The sequence below is a fragment of the Physella acuta genome, unplaced genomic scaffold (genome assembly GCF_028476545.2).
Source record: "Physella acuta isolate Inbredline_101_S28 unplaced genomic scaffold, ASM2847654v3 ptg000866l, whole genome shotgun sequence".
Taxonomy (NCBI): Eukaryota; Metazoa; Mollusca; class Gastropoda; family Physidae; genus Physella; species Physella acuta.
In genome coordinates this window covers 73,691-95,922 of record NW_026732383.1, presented here as the reverse complement: position 1 = coordinate 95,922, position 22,232 = coordinate 73,691, and the positions used below count along the sequence as shown (strand labels likewise).

At 40.0% G+C, this 22,232-nt stretch overlaps 1 protein-coding gene across 1 annotated transcript; it reads right to left on the bottom strand.

Moving 5' to 3' along the window:
• Nucleotides 1-558: 558 nt before the first annotated feature.
• LOC131952321 (uncharacterized) lies at nucleotides 559-16,363 on the bottom strand. Its single transcript, XM_059314932.1, has 6 exons — nucleotides 15,976-16,363; nucleotides 13,033-13,155; nucleotides 9,239-9,377; nucleotides 7,367-7,677; nucleotides 2,884-3,097; nucleotides 559-2,211 (listed from the first exon to the last, which is right to left on the bottom strand). Exons 1-6 carry the CDS (start codon nucleotides 16,168-16,170, stop codon nucleotides 908-910), a joined length of 2,286 nt encoding a protein of 761 aa, XP_059170915.1. The 5' UTR covers nucleotides 16,171-16,363; the 3' UTR covers nucleotides 559-907.
• Nucleotides 16,364-22,232: the final 5,869 nt, after the last annotated feature.

Sequence of the window (22,232 nt, the reverse complement as noted above, 5' to 3'; positions counted from 1 at the left end):
ATTAGATAACTGTTTTAATAAATTGTAATAGCTTAGACAAGATTTTGGAAAAATATCGATGTTTAAAAAAAATTCAACTGCAATTTTGAGGGGGTTGTAGGTTGAGGTGTGACGTCATTTTAGGGGGCGGGGGGTCTGGCTTTTTGTGACGACGTGTGACGGAGGGGAGGAGGGGGGGGGTAAAAATCGTCAAAAAAGCGTGACGTCATTTATGGATGACCCCTAGGGTGGATGATGACGGGGTGAAAACTAGTTTTTACCAATTGATTAAATATCCCGGAGGAGGACAGTAGAAGATGAGGCAAGGGCTGCCGGGCTTAGGTGGAGGCCAATAAAGAGAGCCGCTTAAATAAAGAGAGCCGCTTAAATAAAGAGAGCCGCTTAAATAAAGAGAGCCGCTTAAATAAAGAGATCCGCTCAAAATGGAGAAAGTGGTGTAGCAACCCTTTGATCCTGAGGGGCCACAGAGGAATGACTGAAGTAAGTGAAGTGAATAAATCAGATGGCAAGCACCGATATTTTGCTACTAATAGTGTTCTACTGTAAGTGTGAATTATATAAAAAACGTAATAATTTGTTTCCTGTGAACGTTCTTCAGATTCAGGGCCTTATGTTATGGAAGTCTGACTTTAGGGTTTATACGCCAAGATCACAAGGACTAACTTTAAGACCGATACTTCTTGCTTACAAGACGTAACTTTAAGGCCAATACATCATGCTTACAAGACTTAACTTTGGCACGATACACTATGCTTACAAGACAAGACCTAACTTTAAGGCTGATATACCAAGCCTACAAGACCTGCAATTAAGGGCCGATACACCATGCTTACAAGACCTAACGTTATGACCTCTACCTCAAGCTTAATGCCTTATTGTAGGAAGTAACTCGCCCAAACCTAGAACCCTATACTTTAACCATCTGAAACCTGTTCATGTCTCTGGGTCCGACCTGCGGCAGACTGGCATTGTACTGTCTCAACAGGCCGATGGCCGCCTCTAGCGCCAGGGTGCCATTGCTGACCTTGACAGCGTTGCTTAAACTCCGGGTCCAGGAGCGGTCGAAGGACGACAGCTTGAAGAAGGGCGGGTTGTCAATCAACACGTGCGGGATACTCATCATCGTGGACAGGATGTGCCCGTGGAGGCGGTCCGTGATGACGACACGCCCCCTTTGCAGAAACTGAAACCCGGCGGTCGCGATGAGCAAGGAGGTCTCCATATCCCGGGTCCCAACGTTTGAGACCCACTCCTTGATCCAGTCAGAGACGTGAACGGAAATCCCCGCGGGGAATTCCGGAAGTTCATATTTAGACGATTCGCCGTCGCCTCGCTTGAGCCAGATGACGTCGTAGAACGGAGGCATCTGACGCGGGACCATCCCCATCCCGAACGCCATGTCCGGTGCCAGGATATGTTTGACGCCGTGAAAATTTGCCCGGGCGATTTCAAGAGACTGTCGGTCGCGCAAGAACATGACAAGATTGGAACGGTTCGAGTAAATTTCTTTACATAATTCAAGACTTTTGTTGTTTCTGCCGTTCAGCCAAATACTCTGCGAGAGAAGGATCTGCCGGTGTTTTGGAAAAGCGTCCATTATATTTTTCCTGATGCGGTCGACAAAATCATACCCCACCAGGTTACCCCCGCCCTGCATTAATATCACCAAGTCATCCGCGGAGTAATTGTTACCGATATTGACCGCTTGCTCTAGATGCTGGGGTTTATCGCACTTCCAAGTCTCGCAGTAGTACACGATCGTCTTGTTCAATTTCCTCAGCAGCATCACTTCCCCTGCCGTGATAGCCGGGTCGCCCTTGTTTTGGTACGTCGCTATCTCCATCAGCATCACGTGCCTGGCCGGACCAATCAAATCGCTGAGAAGATTAAATAGAATTCTCTGCGCTTCAGCGACAATTTCTAGATTTGTTGTCAATTCTTTCGCTCTTAAATCTGTTTCAAAAGGGTGATCGACTAGACTCCAGGATAAAAACTCCATGTTTTCAGATTTCGGCGTGTACGACGGGTTGTTCATGAACTGCTTCAAAAACGTGAGGTCACGATTATAAATGGTGAAGTTGGAGGTGAGGTAGGAGTTGGGATGGAAGAGGATGTTGTTAGTGCTGTTGATGACTGAGGTGAAGGACAACAGGGCGAGACAGCTGAGCAGAAGTCCAAAACTACGCTGGTATTTGGCTGAGGAGAACCACGCTGAAACGAAACAAAACATTTCAATTATATGGGGAGTAATTTATTAAACAGCGGTGAATGATTTTTGTTGACAATAAAGCGGAAGAGAGTTCACTTAAGCTTTCTCGTGAATTCTTATATAACAGTTTTTTTTTGGATTCGAACTCAAGACAATCGGGTTAGGAGTTGTACGCTCTACTTTACGACTACGCTATCCCTTTAATCCAAATGTATGAATACATTTTAATATTTCCATTTGGATTTCATTGACAAAATAAAATATTGAACTAAAATTTCGCGCACAAAATAATGTATTTAACTTTGGTGTCATCTCACAAAGATATATTTATCTCAAATGTCACAAATAAGATTTTGTTTTATTTTTCTGCCATATTTCTCTCCCCACCCCACCAGGGTTGACGCCCGGGGCGGCCGCGCCATCCGCCATCCCCCAGCTACGCCTATGAAAACATACAATGTATTTAACTGCGGTGTCCTTCACACAACGATATATTTAAATGTGATGCCATCCACACAACGATATAGGGCTGGTAAGTAGGTCACCAACCAGTTCTGCGGCTCAATAAAACCTGCATGAGACATAGAACTGGTTGGTGACCTACTTACCAGCCCTATATTTAAATGTGATGCCATCCAAATAACGATATGTATTATAAATAAAGTAGAACCTACACTGAGTCCCGTCTCCCTTGACGTCCGCGTGTGACTGCGTGTCGCTGCTTGCCGTGTGTTTGCCCCTGACGTAGATGTACAGCCCCACCGTGGCCACAGCCAGACCCAGGAGGTTCCAGCCTGACGCCTGACGCTTGCCCACGGCGTACAGGAGCAGCACGACCAGCAGACGTTTGAAGATGTTGGCAATAGAGTGGCTCACCACGTTCATCACCTGGGGGTGGGGGAAATGTGGGGGTTGGTTAAGCTCATTAGGTGGGGATTATGGGATTTGGTTAAGCTCATTAGGTGGGAGAAATGGGATTTGGTTAAGCTCATTAGGTGGGGATTATGGGATTTGGTTAAGCTCATTAGGTGGGAGAAATGGGATTTGGTTAAGCTCATTAGGTGGGGATTATGGGATTTGGTTAAGCTCATTAGGTGGGAAATATGGGATTTGGTTAAGCTCATTAGGTGGGAAATATGGGATTTGGTTAAGCTCATTAGGTAGGAATTATGTGATTTGGTTAAGCTCATTAGACATGGGAGGGATATATGGGATTTGGTTAAGCTCATTGGGTGGGAATTATGGGATTTGGTTAAGCTCATTAGGTAGGAATTATGTGATTTGGTTAAGCTCATTAGACATGGGAGGGATATATGGGATTTGGTTAAGCTCATTGGGTGGGAATTATGGGATTTGGTTAAGCTCATTAGAGATGGGAGGGAAATATGGGATTTGGTTAAGCTCATCAGGGGAGAGAAATATGGGATGGTTAAGCTCATTAGAGATCGGAGGGAAATATGGTTAAACTACGAAGAAAAAAAAGGAAAAGTACAAAAAAAGGCAATTAGGCAATAGTGCTGACTACACTATCCTTTCAAATGCCAAGGTCACAAAGCCGATGAAGTCTACTTCACCTAATGGATCGTCCAGTTCGAAAGGCAACTTTGCTTTACTTTAAGAATTGATCAAACGCACAAGAACGCTTTGTTTAGGCTTTAGTTGACATCGATTAATATTGTACAAACATGAGCTGATACTTTTGTTAATAAACCAGTTTTATCCGATACCCCTCGCTTGTTACAAAAACTAGCCAGCTGACTCTATCAAAGAAGAAGGATCAATGATTATACGATCAATATATATGTTCGTTTTTTTTAAACCTTGAGACCTCTATAAAAAGCAGTCAAGATGGCCATCGTTCCCATTGTAACTATATTTTCAAAAGAGTATCTGATGCATGCAATATTTTTGCTTACATACCCTAACTTAGATAGACACAGATATAATAAAAAAAAAGGCTCGTTAAATAAAAAGTGTTTTTTTTCCAGAGCTCACCCTCGTTAATGTGTTTGAGATTTGTACAATTTTTTTTTCTTAGGTTTGATTTGAAAATATGTCAGAGATCTGTTCAGATTTGATATACATTTATGAGTGGGATTTGTAAAGCTTTTAAGGTTTGATTTATATTTTTATCTGAGATTTTTACAGGTTTGTAAGTTAGTTAAATGTATGTGGGATTTGTGCAGGTTTTCAGGTTTGCTATACAAGTAAAGGTTTCAAAGTTTGATATACATGTATGAGTGAGTTGTGCAGGTTTTCAAAATTCGGTCATCATTTTGTAAGATAAATCTCACTATATAAAAACTCAGCAAAACCTCAAAACAAAAAACGAACACAAACTCAAGGGTGTTGACTACATGTTTTGCCTTTCTTCGGTCGTCTTGAGATTACGTCTTCACGTTAGCTATATGCTAGTTCACGTTTTTACCAGTGTTTCTTCCAGACTTTTTTCTCCGGAAGGGGGGGGGGGGGGGCGCACTTCATATTTTCGGGGGTGGGGGGGGGGGTGGGGGGTGGCGGTCAATATGTTCAAGGGGGCGGTCAACATTTTCCGGGGGGGGGGGGGGTGGGGCGGGACACTGATAAAAGTATGTTTTCTATATAAATTCCATTTCGTTTGTTGTGGGGGGGGGGGGGGGTGCGGTGGACTTTCTTCGGTTCGAAGGTGGGGCGCAGCCTGGAAGAAACATTGGTCTTCACGTCAGCTATGTGCTAGTTCACGTCTTTGCGTTAGCTATATGCTCAAATGTTATTCAGATTTTAAGTTCTGATTTATTAAAAAAAAAAAACTTTTGTTAAAGCATGGTTGACCCATCTGGTCACAGAGACTGGTTTAATGACGTCACTAATTCCCTTACAATAAACTAAATAATTCCAGCAGCTGTTAGACGTTGTAAAAAAGTTATTGATTATCTGCCGTGTGGGAAAATAAAATTGACTGCATATTGACGGCTGTCAACACCTCGGCATACCAGACTTAACAAATGGCACATGATCCATATCGAACATTTTTACATATATATTTGTATCGAATACGTATGACACATTATCTATAAAGTACATTTTTAAGATACATGTTTTTTCATGAATAAGCTAGCTTATACATAACATATTTTTTTTATTTTTGCAAAAAAAAAATAATTTTTAGCGAAATAAAAAAACATTTGTGTGATGTAACACTCCCCATTATATCCTAAAATAATATCCTATTGCTAATGGCTAATCCCGCCGAAGAGAGATACCCCCCAAGTGACGCCCCGAGTCTAGTGCTAACATTGTCCGAAGTGAAATCCTATCAACGCCGAGGCTTGCCACAACAAAAAACGGACATTCAGGCAAGTTTTCTCGTTGATGTGACAACACATTAAAAGTGACATTTATCTACATTGATTATTGTACTTTGATATCCAGTCACGTACTAACCACATCATCACCCGACCCAGTGGTGTAGCGAGGTCGGGTGTCACCCGGTGCGGCACTTAATGGTGTCACCCCCAGAGGCGTAGGGACCCTTCCCGGGGACAAATTTTCGATTTGTACCCCCCCCCCCTCAAACTTTCGATTTGCACCCCCCCTCAAGTTTTCGATTTGAACCCCATCCCCCAAACTTTCAATTTCCACCCCCCCCCCCCCTCAAGTTTTTCTCTATATATTTTGCTATTTTTTGCTTTGGTGTCACTCCCCTAAATGGTGTCATCCGGTGCGGTCCGCACCCCCGCCCCCCCTCGCTACGCCTCTGACCCCACCCCTACAACGCCCCCCCCCCCCCATCTTTATCCATTATGTATATATATATATATATATATATGTATATGTATGTATATACTTACATAAGCATATATATGTGGCCTATATATATGTGTGTGAGTGTGATTTGTGTGTGTGTATGTGTGAGTGTAATTGTAAGTGTGTGTGATTGAGTGTGAGAGAGTTTTGTTTGTAAGTGCGTGTGTATATTTATAAGTGTTTGTGTGTCTGTTTGTGTGTGTGAGAGAAAGAGAGCCAAATGATTTGTAAGGACACAACGATGACAGACAAACTAGTCTGCCGTCTGCCCACTAACATACATATTGCATACATACACACATACATATACATCCATCCATACATACATACATTAGCATCCGTCTAAGTTTTAACTTCGAACGACTTTCACTTTGTTGCACTCATTGACGTGTGGAGAAGAAACTTGACAGCTCGAAATGTCAAGAAACTTGACGTGTCAAGAAACTTGACGATTTGACGTTTATTAACTCGCATCATTTTGCCAGTGTTGAGCGCTGCTCACAGCTCACAAGTTGCATCCGTTCGATATTTAGCTCACACCCAGCCGTTGACAAATTACCATAAAAGTCGTTACAATTTCCCCAACCTTTATAGACCTGGTCATAAAACACATTTACTCAAAATTTGCCTTAGTCCGTTCAGCTTTAAAAAAAATGATCTTTTCTAAATTGGGACATACTTTTTTTTTTCAAAAAATTATTTTCACCGCAGCGTGTGTATAAGGTAGTGGTAGTGCATAGAAGACGGTTTCAAAACGAGGCAATAGAATATGGCGACATATTTAAAGCGAGACAAGATCAGCAGATAGATGCCTAGTTGAGTCTATTAGAGAACTATGTAAGTTGTAAGTTAACAGATTCTGTAAGACTAACATTTGGACCAGCACTCAAGAGAGTAGTAGACCAAAGAATAATATTCGTCGAAAAAAAATTCTCACTAGAATGAACCCGAAAAATATGATTCGATAGAATAAATTAATAGGTTAATTTATTTTTAAAAAAGCCGTAATTAGTACAACACTTATGGAACACTACCGTCCCTTCCTTAGGAAAAAATCAACAATACATAAATTCAGCTTTGTAGCAGAAAAGGCCTTATAAGTCGAAATCTACTAGCTAGCAAGTGCGAGAACGAGAAGTTGTTGTGACCTACTTACAAGCCCTATTCATGGAACACACCAACCCTTTCAACTCTATTCCAAACCAAACATACCTTGTCCAGCCAAATAAAAAACAAAATAACAAACAACAAAACAAGAAAACCCAAACTTGAATTTAGTGCACCATTTGCATGCCGCTGCCTTCTCCCCATCCCCCACATAACCCCCCCCCCCCCCACACACACACATAAAGAAATACCAAGGGCACCGACCTTGAGAACAACGTTGGTAGAAATGTACGAGTACACCACATGAAACACGCTGGACGCGAACAGACAGCCGACAATCCTGAGGGTCGGGGCGGGCAGACTGTGCTGCCCGTCCAGCACCATGACCACCAGCATCACGGCGCTCAGACACAGCAACAGCAGCGAGATGCACCAGGCCGACCTCAGCGTGAGCTGGGACTTGGCCGCTGCGGTCTGGCCGGACTTAAGGCCGATGTTGCGCGCCGTCAGGATGATGTTGGAGGAGAAGGCGAGGAATATGCCGCAGATTTCTGTCGCGTCCGCCAGGGACTTACCTGGGGGTGAGAAAAAAATGTGAAAACAAAATGTGGAAAAAAGTGTGAAAAAAATGTGAAAAAAAAATGTGAAAAAAAAGTGAAAAAACAATAATTTTAAAAATGTGAAAAAAATGTGAAAAAAAAAATGTGAAAACAAAATGTAATTGAAACGTGACCAAAAGTGTGACAAAAATGTGAAAAACATGTGAAAAAAACTGAAAAAAAATGTGAAAAAATGTGGAAAAATGCGGAAAAAAGTGAAAACGTGTAGAAGAATGTAAAGACGAATTTCGTGCAAGACTTTAAAACACCATTGATCTCCGTCCTCTTGGACATTGGTATACTCTACTTCACCTATACGTATAGTTTTGTCTTTAAGTAAATTATTTATTATACCCAAAGCCCACATACACATTCTTTATTTATAATTTTCAGATATTTTAAACTTTTTATACGAAAAGTTGTTTATGGATTACTTCAATTAATTAAATTAAACAATCAAGTCTGACACAGTTCCCAGCAGTAAAAAATACCCACACCCCATCATTGTTATGACGCATGGTACATAACACGTTGAAACAACGATACCGTGTACAAAGACGTATAAGAAAACTTTCTCTGTTAATTAATCACCACGATTACAAAACTCCCTCTACACTCTGCGTATGAGAAAGTAAAAGATGAAATAATTTTAGAGGGCTGCGGTGGGGGGGGGGGGTTGAAAAGATTCTTTTGAGGTCATATTATACTGACGTATGTGTGGTAGAAGGGAAGGGGTGGGGGTGGTGGCTTGTTTGCACTGAATTCAGAGAACAATCGAGTAGGGGTGATGTATGACAAAAATAATCCCTCATATTTGGATGACACTTTAGACATAAGTTTACATGCAACATTGGGACACGCCCCTTACATCTGTAGAACAAACGTGGTCATTTTTCATTTGAATTTGCATAATTTTACATGAACAAAAAATTAGCATACGGAAGACAGATTAATTATGCAACAGCAGGAGGCTTTAGATTCAGCGTGACGTACATATGGTGATACAGGTGTGCTGACTGACCTGAGAATGGGATGCATCTGATATAATCACAGGCAAGCTAATGAGGGTGTGGGGTGGGTGTTTTGAGGTGTCCTGACTTACCTGAGAATGATATGCACCTGATATAATCACAGGCAAGCTAATGAGGGTGTGGGGTGGGTGTTTTGAGGTGTCCTGACTTACCTGAGAATGATATGCACCTGATATAATCACAGGCAAGCTAATGAGGGTGTGGGGTGGGTGTTTTGAGGTCTCCTGACTTACCTGAGAATGATATGCACCTGATATAATCACAGGTAAGCTAATGAGGGTGTGGGGTGGGTGTTTTGAGGTGTCCTGACTTACCTGAGAATGATATGCACCTGATATAATCACAGGTAAGCTAATGAGGGTGTGGGGTGGGTGTTTTGAGGTGTCCTGACTTACCTGAGAATGACATGCACCTGATATGATCACAGGTATGCTAATGCGGTTGTGGGGTGGGTGTCTTGAGGTGTTTTGAGGTGTTTTGAGGTGTTTTGAGGTGTTCTGACTTACCTGAGAACAATAGTGCACCTGATATGATCACAGGTATGCTGACGAGGGTGTGGGCCGTGGCAGGTGTTTTGAAGTACAGGTGCTGGCCTATTGCCATGGTAACAGGTTCCGTTAATTTGATGGCTTGGGTCGAGGCGGCCTGAGATAGAGAGATAAAAAACAAACAAAATAAGTTTACATTGAGCTTACTCTAATAAACCAAATTACAATGCGCTTCGTGTTACAAACTAATTTACAATGAGCTTAGTCTAACAAACTAATTTACTGTCAGCTTAGCCTTAGAAACGAATTTACACTTAGCTTAGTGTGTAAAAAACAACTAATTTACAATGAACTTAGTTTGCACAAAATGCACGTTGTAAATACAGTTAGATAAACGAAATATGAATGTTTTCAACGTTTAATTGTTACTTATCATTCGGCTGTTAGTCCGAAGGTCTCGAGTTCTAATCTCGATTCGGAGTTTTAAATGTCCCTCCATCTCTGATAGGTACCTGACTTACGTTAAGGAAAATAAAGGCGGCTGGGTATAGTGCTGACCACACTATCTCTTCATATGCCGAGGTCATGAAATATGAACTCTACTTCATTCGCCCAATAGCTCGAGGGTCTAAAGAGGAATCTTTAAGTATCACTTTTAACAGAACATAAGACGTTTTGTAATAAGATTGATACAGCACTGCATGAAAGTTATCATTGTTGCCATGCTTTGTAAGACTCAGAAGCCGTTCAATAATGGCTAATTGTTTAACGTTTATCATAATGGCCCCTATAGTCTGATGGACGATAGGATAACAATTGCGATTTGCAAACCAGAACACAAGGCATGGATAGTAAGCTGAGAAGAGCAACATGTTGCCCATGCATCAGCCATATCCCCCCCGCCCCCCACACCCTCTCCCCACATTATTCCCAGTAAATGTGGTGGAGATCGACATACGATTCTGTACAGGTCATTTAAATATTGAGTGACGGGGTAGTCGAATGGTAGAGCATACGACTGTTAAGCCAAAAGTCTCGATTTCGAATCCAGATTCAAGTACGTAGAATGTCCCTCCGTCGGCTCAGCTCTAATAGATACCTAACTCACGTTAGGGAAAGTAAAGGCGGCTGGACATAGTGCTGAACATATTTTTCCTTCATATGCCGATTTCACAGAAACAGGTGAACTCTACTTCACTTTCCCCATGGACCGTCAAGTTCGAAAAGAAAACTTTACTTTAAGAATGTATCAAACGCACGGAAACGCTTTGTTTGGGCTTTAGTAGACATCGATTAATATCGTGCAAACATGAGCTGATATTTCTGTTAATAAACTAGTTTTACCCGATACTCTCGCTTGTTTTTAAGAGCTACATGTTCAAGCAAACAAATAAACGGATACAAGTCTTTCCAGTGTAGAACATAAATCAGGCGAGGTATTGTATAAACATTTGCAACGAATGAACCATAAACAATGGGATTAAGATTAAATAGGATTTCGAGCTTAGTTTTTTTTTTAATGTGAAGTGAACAGATTGATTACGTTTACTCCCATTTCACGATCATAACACTTGGGTAGCAATATGTAACCTTAGCGCTTGATGTAGCACATACTATAGCACTTGTCTGAATTGACGTGCTTGAAACAAACATGCAACATGTGCTGTGCGGTCGAGTGCTTTTGTTGAATTGTGTATACAAGAGTAACTAGGCAAACAGCTGGGTTTTTTTTTCGTTGTGTGCAAAATGTCAGCTTGTAAACAGAATACAGTGATGGTGTGTGTGTGGGGGGGGGGGGGTGGGATGGGGGGGGGGGGCGCAATTAGTTATACTTTGTACAACAACTGTAGGTAAAATAAAGTTCTCCTTCCAAACCTGAAGGTCTATGGAGCAAGTGAAGAAGAGTTCACCTGTTTCTGTGATCACGGCATATGAAGGGATAGTGTAGTCAGCACTATGCCCAGCCGCCTTTACTTAGGTTAGGTACCCATCAGAGCTGGGTGGACTCAGGGACGTCCTACGGCTTGAGATCGAGATCTGAACTTGAGACGTTCGGGGTTAGCAGTCGAACGCTAAGCTGCCCAACCAGTCATTGCTCATTACCCAAAATACAAAAAAAAAAGGTTTTGGCAACAAAAACATTTTTTCTTCTTTCTTTTGAGGCTCTGTTGATTTCTCTCAGCTGACAGAAAATCCATTCGAATGACTTCAACTTTCGAAATCGTAAAAGGTATCCACAAACAAAACATACACATATATATATATATATATATATATATATATATATATATATATATATATATATATATATATATATATATATATGTATATAAATATATGTATATAAATATATAGAGAGAGGAAGTTCCCGATGAAGGAAAGATGCCCCCCCCCCCCCTTTTTATCATACTTCATCACGTTCCCATAGAAGTTCAACATTGTTGACAAATTAAATGCAGGGACGTAACCCATCTAGTATTCATTGCATATCAAATCGGTTTGTTTTAGTGAAGGACCAGAAAAACAGGTAGATCTAGTTGGTTTTGAAACATCAGCTTTGGGTATGTTTTTTTTTCTTTTGTTCTCAAACCATCAGGCAACCTGCCGCATAACGCGGGCCCATTTTGATTGATGGGATGTCTCGTGGATTCTCGTGCGATGTGTTACAGAATGTGTTACCTAACATCAAAGCGGTTTTAATGTCAGAAGTTTATGATGGGAAACGTTGATGGTGCATTGGTTAGTGGGGATGATAATGATATAGATAAAATGTAAAAGATGTGAGATGTAGAGTTTAATTTAGGTATAATCTATTGTCAAACATGTTTAGTAGGTGTTCATATATGTTTAGAGTCGCTCATTTTGTTTAATATCCATTCATTGTGTTTTGTCTTAGTTATTCATTATGTTTAGTCCTAGTTATTCATTATGTTTAGTCCTAGTCATTCATTATGTTTAATCCAAGTCATTCATTGTGTTTAATCCTAGTCATTCATTGTGTTTAATCCTAGTCATTCATTGTGTTTAATTCTAGTCATTCATTGTGTTTAATCCTAGTCATTCATTGTGTTTAGTCTTAATCATTAATTGATCCTAGTGTTGGGAGTACATTAGCCCTAGCCTTATCCGTTTTATAATTGAAGTTTTACCTTGTGAAGACAGCACATGCAGTGATCGAATTTTTCACAAAATGTGAAACTGTGTTTTAGCACGCATTTTTGTTGCATTGATTTTTTTCTGTTAATTGTTTTACTGTGTGTTACCACGATGTAGGTCATACCCTATTTAGTGTCTAAATCTTACGCCTATGTAGGTCATTCTGTAATTGTGTCTTTCCTCCCATGTAGGTCGTGCTGTAATTAAAGTCCGACTCGTTCGTCTATGTAGGTTATTCTGTAATTCGTCTTTCCCCACATGTAGGTCGTGCTCTAATTAAAGTCCGATTCTTTCGTCTATGTAGGTCATTCTGTAATAAGTGTGCAAGCCGTGCCCCCATGTAGGTCATGCTCCACTTGTTTTTTTTTAAGTCTAACCTCTAGGTATGTCGTATTTTTTAGTCTTACTTTTTGTAGGTCATGCTCTACTAAAAGTCATAACTCTATGCAGGTGATGATCTACTTTAAAACTTAGGCAATGCCCTACTTAAAATTGACCGTGCTGTAGGTCATGTTTTACTTTAAGTCTTACATCTATGTAGGTTATGCTATATTTAAGGTCTTACTCTATATAGGCCATGCTCTACTTAAGGTCTTACCTCTGTTGGTCATGCTCTACTTAAGGTCCTACTTATATGTAGGTCATGCCCTACTTACCTCTATGTAGGTCATGCTGTAGTTAGTGGCCAGAGTGGCCAGCACGTGTGACGTCACTAGCACTAGCCTGAGAGGCGAGCTGGTCAGTGACTTCAGGTTGACGGTGCCGTAACAAACCAAACACTGAAAGAGAGGAAGGAGGGTTCAATCTGTTAGAGGCTGTAAAGGTTCTGGAAGGATTAGGGTTGAGGTTATCAATAACTTTAGAATTAAGGTTATCAATGGCTAAGGGTTAGTGTTATCAATGGCTTAGATTTAAGGTTATCAAGAATTAATGTTATCAATGGCTTAGAATTAAGGTTATCAAAGACTAACGGTTCACAATACGTTAAGACGTCAACGAGTAGGCCTAAGGGTTAAATCCATCTCTCTCATACACCCATAATTTAATACAACCATAATGCACGCAACCATCATCCACTTTTACTTAACCAATCATTCACAGACTAATTCACAATCATAATTCCACCCAGCCATCATTCCAATTCATCATTCAAACACCCATCACTCACACGCTCAACATCCCTACACTCATCATTCACACGCAGTGGCGTCGCTAGGTCGGGTGTCACCCAGTGCGGCAATCCGTGGTGTCACCCCCGCCCCCAACAAACTGAGTATATATATATATATATATATATATATATATATATATATATATATATATATATATATATGTGCGTGTGGGTGTGTGTATGTATATGCCACATACGCTTACAAGTATGTTTATAAGCTTTAATCACTGAAGACGTAATAGTGACGATGTTTATAATTGTTGATTTGTACTTAAAAGACTATTTAACTTTAATTAATTATTAACTGAACTGGAAAACAAGACATTTTCTTCTGTAAATTTTGCAATATTTTGTTTTTTTGTGGTCACCCCCCCCCCTCCATAAATAATGTCACCAGGTGCGGCCCGCCCCCACCCCCTACCCACCCTCGCTACGCCTCTGTTCACACGTTTACCCTTCACACACCCATTATTTCGCACACCTTCCACCCTAACACCCATCATTCAGGGACCTATTATTTCCACATCCCTTACCAGAGGCGTAGCGACCCTTCCCGGCGCCCGGGGACAAACTTTCAATTTTGCGCCCCCCTCGGGAGCAAATTTTCGATTTGCACCCCCCTCAACTTTTCGATGTGCACCCCCCCCCCTCAAACTGCAAAAATGCAGCTAAATTGACATTTAATTTTGATTTTACAACCCATTTTGGCGCCCCCTAAGGTCGGCGCCCGGGGACATATGTCCCCCCTGCCCCCCCCCCCATCGCTACGCCTCTGTCCCTTACCCAATCACCAACCTTTTACAAATCTAAATTCATTCACTCATCATTCAATCATTCATTCGGCCATTCAACATTTTTTGTTTATTTTAGTTTAACCTGTTCACTTGACCCGGATTCAGACGAAGACCTTAGGTCGAAACGACCTTCACATTGTGAAGGGATCAGAAAGAAAGTGAACAAAAACGACTTCCCTTCCGTACTGCACTCCCCCCCCCCATCTCCCCCCCCCCCTTTGTACAACTTACAGTAAAACATCTATGTCTCTTAACCACCCACCCGAAGATTGTTTCTTTAAAATAAAATCTAAGATCTCTACACCAAAAATTTGGCTTTGGGCTTTTAAGGTTTTTACCCAGCTAATGGACCGAGTTTAAAAATAAAAGCTTGGCGTGTCCTAAATAATACCCACTGATGTAATCAAGCAGATTAAAATTAATGGGTTTTTTAAAAATATAAATTTCCTACTTTTAAATACGTCCTACCATATAACGTTATTTCAACGGAATCAAGCTTGGTTTCTTTATTAAACATAAAATGTTTTTCTTAAGTAAACAAGCTTGAATTCTATTTGATTTTTTTTTAAAAGTTAAATAAAAGGCGTGAGAAAAATCAAAGCGCCAAATCTAGCAGACGACAAAACGTCGAGGTCAGCGAGTGGTGCAGCAGACGGTTAGTTGGTCAGTGACGCGGGGTTGTACAGCGACAGCTGGAGTCACCCTTGAGTCATGCACTGACTCGACATTTGCCCCGGGGCTATTAATGACCTGACCCGGTGACAGTGACCTATTCAGCTTTCTGGGGGGGGGGGGGGGGGGGGGGGGGGGGAGCTCCAATTACAGACCTTTCGGTGTAAGCAATACATTACGATTACACTGTTTCCGTGGATGGGGTTTGATTTATTTATAAATACGTATATTCATAATTTGTATATTTGTTTCTTTGTTTCGTTTCTTTGTTCATTCGTTCATTCATTCATTCTTTTTCATTCGTTCCTTTGATCGTTCGTTCATTCGTTCATTCGTTCATTTGTTCATTCGTTCGTTTGTTCGTTCGTTCAATCGTTCATTTGTTCATTCGTTCGCTCAATCATTTTTTCGTTCATTAATTCATACTTCTATTAATTCATTCTTTCACTAATTCATTCGTTCATAATTTAGATCAATAATTCATTCATTTATTTATTCGTTCAATCGTTCATTCATGTAATCGTTCATTCGTTCATTCTTCCGTTCATTCTTTCATTCGTTAATTCGTTTATTCGTTCGTGGTTTCATTCGTTTATTCTTTTATTCGCTAATTCATTCGTTAATTGTATAATTCTTTCATTCATTCAATATTTCTTTCATTTATTCATCCCATTCCTTCATTCTCTCACACTTTCACTCAGTTTCTTCTAGGCATCTCTTCGGGAGGGGGGTTTTGCCCCCCCCCCCCCCCCCCCCCCGAAATTTTTTTACCGCCCCCCCCCCCCCGAACGAAATTAAATTTATATAATTTATATAGAAAATATATACTTTTAACAGTGTCCGCCCCCCCCCCCCCCCCGAAAATTTCAAGTGCCCCCCCCCCCCCGGAGAAAAAAGTCTGGAAGAAACACTGCTTTCACTCCTTCATTCAACAAACTGTACGCAGCACGCCATGAACCTACCTGTGAGGCGGTCAGGACAACTGCTAACACAATGTTGGACGCGGCACCCCCTAGCACATTGACATCTGCCAGGAACGTACCGGACAGTGCCAGGAAAGTCTTCCCGCTCTCGTGGCATATGAATGACGTCATCGTCCAAGCGACGAACACCAATGCCAGGAGGACAATCTCACGTGACGTCATAGCGGTCAACATTTTTGTTTTAAAGCAACTTTTGCACGATGTAATCCAAGGTTTAGTATTGCAAACTGCGAGTGTTACTTTCGATGTTGCGTGTAATACTCTTAGTGTATTTCAAACGACGATTGCTACGACTGATGTTATTGTTGCTTGTAATACTCCTGTTATGTGTTGTGGGTTGCCGTTTTAGTCTTGACACGCATAGTTTATAAACCTGGAAAAGTAAAAAAAAATTGGGTTATAACAATACAATAACCATCATAAAATAAAATCATAACTGTTGACGCGCGTCGATCGTTTAGAATAAACACGACAGCTCAAAGTTTAAATCAAAGTGTAAACATTATGGCTGTCTTTTCCGTAAACAAAAGTGTCACCTATAAAACTAAGTGTGTGTGGGAGGGGGGGGGAGTTGTGTGGGGGGTGGGGTGGAGGGAGAGGGTGTAGACAACCTGCTATCTTATGGCTCTTTCTGCATATCAATCATCATGAGATCTGTTCCCGGCCGACTTTAATACTTCAACAAAACAATGGGCCTAGCTGTCAAAGTCTCTCTTTCTCTCGCTCGATTTGTGTGTGTTTATGTGTGTTTGTGAGTGTGTGTGTTTGTTTCTCTCTCTCTCTCGATCTCTGTGAGTGTGTTTCTGTATGTGTGTTTCTGTGTGTGTGTGAGTGTGTGTGTTTGTTTCTCTCTCTCTCTCTCTCTCTCTCGTTCTCTGTGTGTGTGTTTCTGTGTGTTTGTGAGTGTGTGTGTTTGTTTCTCTCTCTCTCTCTCTCTCGATCTCTGCGTGTGTGTTTCTGTGTGTTTGTAAGTGTGTGTGTTTGTTTCTCTCTCTCTCTCGATCTCTGTGTGTGTGTTTCTGTGTGTTTGTGAGTGTGTGTGTTTGTTTCCCTCTCTCTCTCTCTCTCTCTCTCTATCTCTCTCTCTCTCTCTCTCTCTCGATCTCTGTGTGTGTGTTTCCGTGTGTTTGTGATTGTGTGTGTTTGTTTCTCTCTCTCTCTCTCTCGATCTATGTGTGTGTGTTTATGTGTGTTTGTGAGTGTGTGTGTTTGTTTCTCTCTCTCTCTCTCTCTCGATCTATGTGTGTGTGTTTATGTGTGTTTGTGAGTGTGTGTGTTTGTTTCTCTCTCTCTCTCTCTCGATCTATGTGTGTGTGTTTATGTGTGTTTGTGAGTGTGTGTGTTTGTTTCTCTCTCTCTCTCTCGATCTCTATGTGTGTGTGTGTGTGTGTTTGTTTGTTTTGTGGATAACTTTTACGACTTCGACAGTTGAAGTAATTCAAATGGGTTTTCTGTCAGCTGAGAGAAATCGACGCAGCCTCAAAGAAAAAACAAAAACAACAACTGTTTTTGTAGCCAAAACCTGTTTTGGTGTATTTTGGACAATGAGCAAGGGGTGGTCGGGCAGCTTAGCGTTCGACAGCTAACCCTGAACGTCTTGAGTTTGGATCCCGTTCCCAAGCCGTAGGACGTCCCTGAGCTCACCCAGTTCTGATGGGTACCTGACTTACGTTAGGGAAAGTAAAGGCGGCTTGGCATACAGCTGACGACACTACTCTTTCAAATGCTGAGGTCACAGAAAAAAGTGAACTCTACTTCATATTTCAATACAAAAAATTCCGCTTAATATATCTTTAATATATATATATATATATTATATGTGATTATATGTAAGCTATTGGTGATTATATGTAAGCTATTTGTAATTATATTCCAGCTATTTGTAAGTATATAAAAGCTTTTTGTAATTATATGTAAGCTACTTGTAATTTTTTGCAAGCTATATGTTGGATCTCACATTCAGAGATGTCATCACCCCCCCCCCCCCCCCCCCCCACAAAACAAACAAACAAACAAACAAACAAATGTGTAGCAACATGTAGGAACCTAGTGGCGTCATTTCTTAACACTGGAACTATTGGCAAAGTAATTTCAGAAGTAGTAGAAACCAGTGGGGTAATTTCAATGATGACCAATGAGAATGGTCTTGAAATTGCTCGAAAGGCACATTACATAGTTGTAAAACAAAGTAGGGCTACTGTGCTGTTAAAATAAGTATGTTTATTAAAACAGGACTGTTTGGTTTTTGTCGGACGTTACTAAAAAATCGGTTGTATTTGATGTTTTTAGTATTTTCGGTAACTAAACAAATTTTGTTTAAAAATGCCGAAAATAATACAAAAAATGTTTTTATTTTGTCAATGAAAATGTTAATAAACATAGCAATAGTAGACTATGCGGTTTAAAATAGTATAGTTTTATTTTAAAATTTTATCGGCAAAGTTTCGAGGATAAATTACAACAAAGTGGGGTTTTCAGAAGATCGACAGAAGCGCTCCTGTACAGCTAATCAATGTTTGCCTTACGAAAGTGAATCTTCACGTTATATTATAAGCATGTGAAAATAAATAGAAATGTAGCCTTAAACACACACATATTTTAAAATTTCTCTGCATTTGCAACTTTACAATACAGATTCGTAAAATATTAAATTTTCTAAAAAAATGTGAAGCTTAATTAATTTCTTTTCTTTTACGACCGTTATGAACGCAAAATTGCCAAAAACACAATTTTTATCCAAGTGAACAATAATTACGGAAGGGCTCGCGTTAACTCGTTAATGTCCATTGGCGAAGTTTATTTTTTATATTTTACCGCTTTATATATCTCAATGAATATAATTTCATTACAAACCACGATAGCTGTAGCGACTTTAAAATAACACTAACCTGTCTATTACATGATCTCTACAGTGCCAAAGATTAAGGAAAACACAACACTAAACTTGTCTGTCTATTACATGATCTCTACAGTGCCAAAGATTAAGAAAAAACACAACACTAAACTTGTCTGTCTATTACATGATCTCTACAGTGCCAAAGATTAAGAAAAAACACAACACTAAACTTGTCTGTCTATTACATGATCTCTACAGTGCCAAAGATTAAGAAAAAACACAACACTAAACTTGTCTGTCTATGAGCTCTACAGCATCAAAGATTAAGGAAAACATAATTCTATTACCGTAGCACCTTTAAAATAACACGAACCTGTCTGTCTATTGTGTCTATTTACATGACCTCTACACCATCAAATGTTAAGGAAAACAACACTAAACGTGTCTGTCTCAGTATTTCTTCCAGACTTTTTTCTCCGGGTGGGAGGGGGGGGGGGGCACTTGATATTTTCGGGGGGGGGGGGTGCGATCTACATTTTCCGACGGGAAGGTGGAGGGTGGGCGGACACTAGTAAAAGTATATGTTTACTAAATAAATTCCATCTCGTTTGGAGGGGGGGCGGTGGGGGCCCCACCGAAGAGATGCCAGGAAGAAACTCTGCTCTACAGTATCAACGTTTAACGAAAGCAAAACACTAACCTGTCTATTACGTGACCTCTACAGCATCAAAGATTAAGGAAAACACAACACTAACATGCCAGCATATTACACGACCTCTAGAGTGTCTAAGATAAAAGACCTACCTGACACAGTGGAAGAACTGCCACAAACCCTCCACCGTCTCATTAACCCAAATCTTTCAGGTCTACGTAAAGCTTATCTAGTTAAATCTGCCAGTCCGTCCTTGACTGGGCCTACGTCGTGTAAACTCACCGCTCGACTGATTATACCAGAGACACGGCGGCTCAGCCGAATGAAATAACGGCGCTAGCTAAAAATAGCTCACACTCGCATTTAAAAATATATTTTATTAATGGGGTAGGAGGATAACCCCATGTTTTAAATAAAGCTCAACGAACCCGGGTCTAAGCTCGTAGGACGTCCCTGAGTCCACCCAGCTCTGATAGGTATCGAACTCACGTTAGGGAAAGTAAAGGCAGCTGGTCATAGTGCTGACCACAATATCTATTCATATGCCGAGGTCACAGAAACATGAACTCAGCTTCATCTACCGAATGGATCGCTAGGTCTAAAGAGGAATATTTACTTTAAATAAAGTCCAGTTATAATTTTACGTCAAATATCGCATCAAATCAGATTCGTTTGACCAGTATTATCGCTACCATTATCTTTAACATCATCTGTAATTTATGAAAATAATGATTACCTTTTTTATTACTATTGCATAATCCTCTAATCCTCACTGCAGCTACAATTTCCACTTAATCCTCAACTAAAATTTTACCTAAAAAACTAAATTATAACCACAATCTTGATCCTAGCCATGAAATTAATTCAAGCTTAACTTATCCGAAATTATAACCATAATTTAGACCCTAGCCATGAAATTAGTATAAGCTTAACTTATCCGAAATTATAACCACAATCTTGATTTAAGCCATGAAATTAATACAAGCTTAACTTATCCGAAATTATAACCACAATCTTGACCTAAGCCATGAAATTAATATAAGCCTCACCCATGATCATTAACAACGGTAAGAAAACACTCAACATCGTGTGTTTTTCACGAGGTGTTTTTTGTACAGATACAATGAGCGTCTGCTGTGTAAGCTACTCGAATATTGACACACCTGAAGCACATGTACACACTTAAGAAAAAATAGTTCGAGTTGTGAAGGTTAATCCAATAAAGTCTAGACGATTTTTTCCTTCCTAACTCGCTACAGGACGCTAATTAGATTTCGATTAGACAGGCTGATTTAATCAATTATACGATCTAGCAGTTTATTGTAAAAAATGCGATGAATATGTAATCTAGGATAACAATTCAATAAAAATTATTCGTTTATATATATATATATAAATGAAATCAAATATCGATAAGGCATTTTACAGAGGTTTCTGTTAACTATATTTAAAAAAAAAACATTGTTGCAAATCTTTGGTAAATAGAATTTTAAAATGTAGATAAGTGTGTATCCCATATAAACGTATACTATATATATATATATATATATATATATATATATATATATATATATATATACATATATATATACATATATATATATATATATATATATATATATATATATATATATATATATATATTACTTTTATGTATGTATATATATACATGAATGTAAATATATATTGAAGGCTTACTTCTTTTTCACTAGTTTAAGTCCTAGTTCCGTAATGACAGCGAGTGTTGCAAATAAAAACAAAAATAACCAGTGATGTGGGACCCAGTAGCTGACAGTTTAAAAACTATTTTTGCCCGCTATCGTACCAGGTCTCGCGAGAGGGCGAGTCTTGCGTCACGTGGTTCAGCGTGATTGTTGGTACCCCGGTGTGATACCGCGGTCTACCAGACGTGTTGGAGCACGTGATGCTGGGCTGGGCCTGTTGGATACCGAGGGAGGTAATTAGGGGCAGGGGAGGTAATTAGGGCTAGGGGAGGTAATTGGGGCTAGGGGAGGTAATTTATGGAGATAAATACTGGGAGGTAATTGATGGAGGGTGATAAATAAGGGTTTGAGAGGTATTTAAGAAAAGTAGATGTAATTTGTGGAGGGGTATGCTAATGGGAGGGGAGGTAATTAGTGGAGGACGGTAAATAAGGGTTGGGGAGGTATTTAAGAATAGTAGATGTATTTTGGGTAATCAAGGCTAGGGAAGGTAATTAAGGATATGGTAGGTAATTTATGGAGATGGGATAAATACTGGGAGAGGAGGTAATTGATGGGTGGCGGTAAATAAGGGTAGAAGAAGTATTTAAGAATAGTAGATGTAATTTGTGGAGGGGGGATAAATAATAGGAGGGGGGGGGGTAATTTTTGGAGGGTGGTAAATAAGGATAGCAGAGGTAATTAAAAATAGTACAAGTAATTAGTGGAGGGGAGGTAATTTGTGGAGTTGGTATCTAAGGATAGAAGATGTAATTATGGGGAGTGGAGGTAATAAAAGGGGGATAATTAGGGAAGAGGAGGTAATTTTGGGAGGGGAGGTAATTTAATTTGGAAAAAGGAATGTGTTTTTTACTTTCTCGTATATACGAAGTATAGAGAAAGTCTTGTAATCGTGCAAAAAAAAAAAAAAAATCGAGATTTTTGCAAATCTCGACGTTTTGCATCTCACTGATACGGAAAAACATAATTTTGCAATCTTGTCCGTATGTCTGTGTGTCTGTGTGTGTGTGTGTGTGTCCGTGTG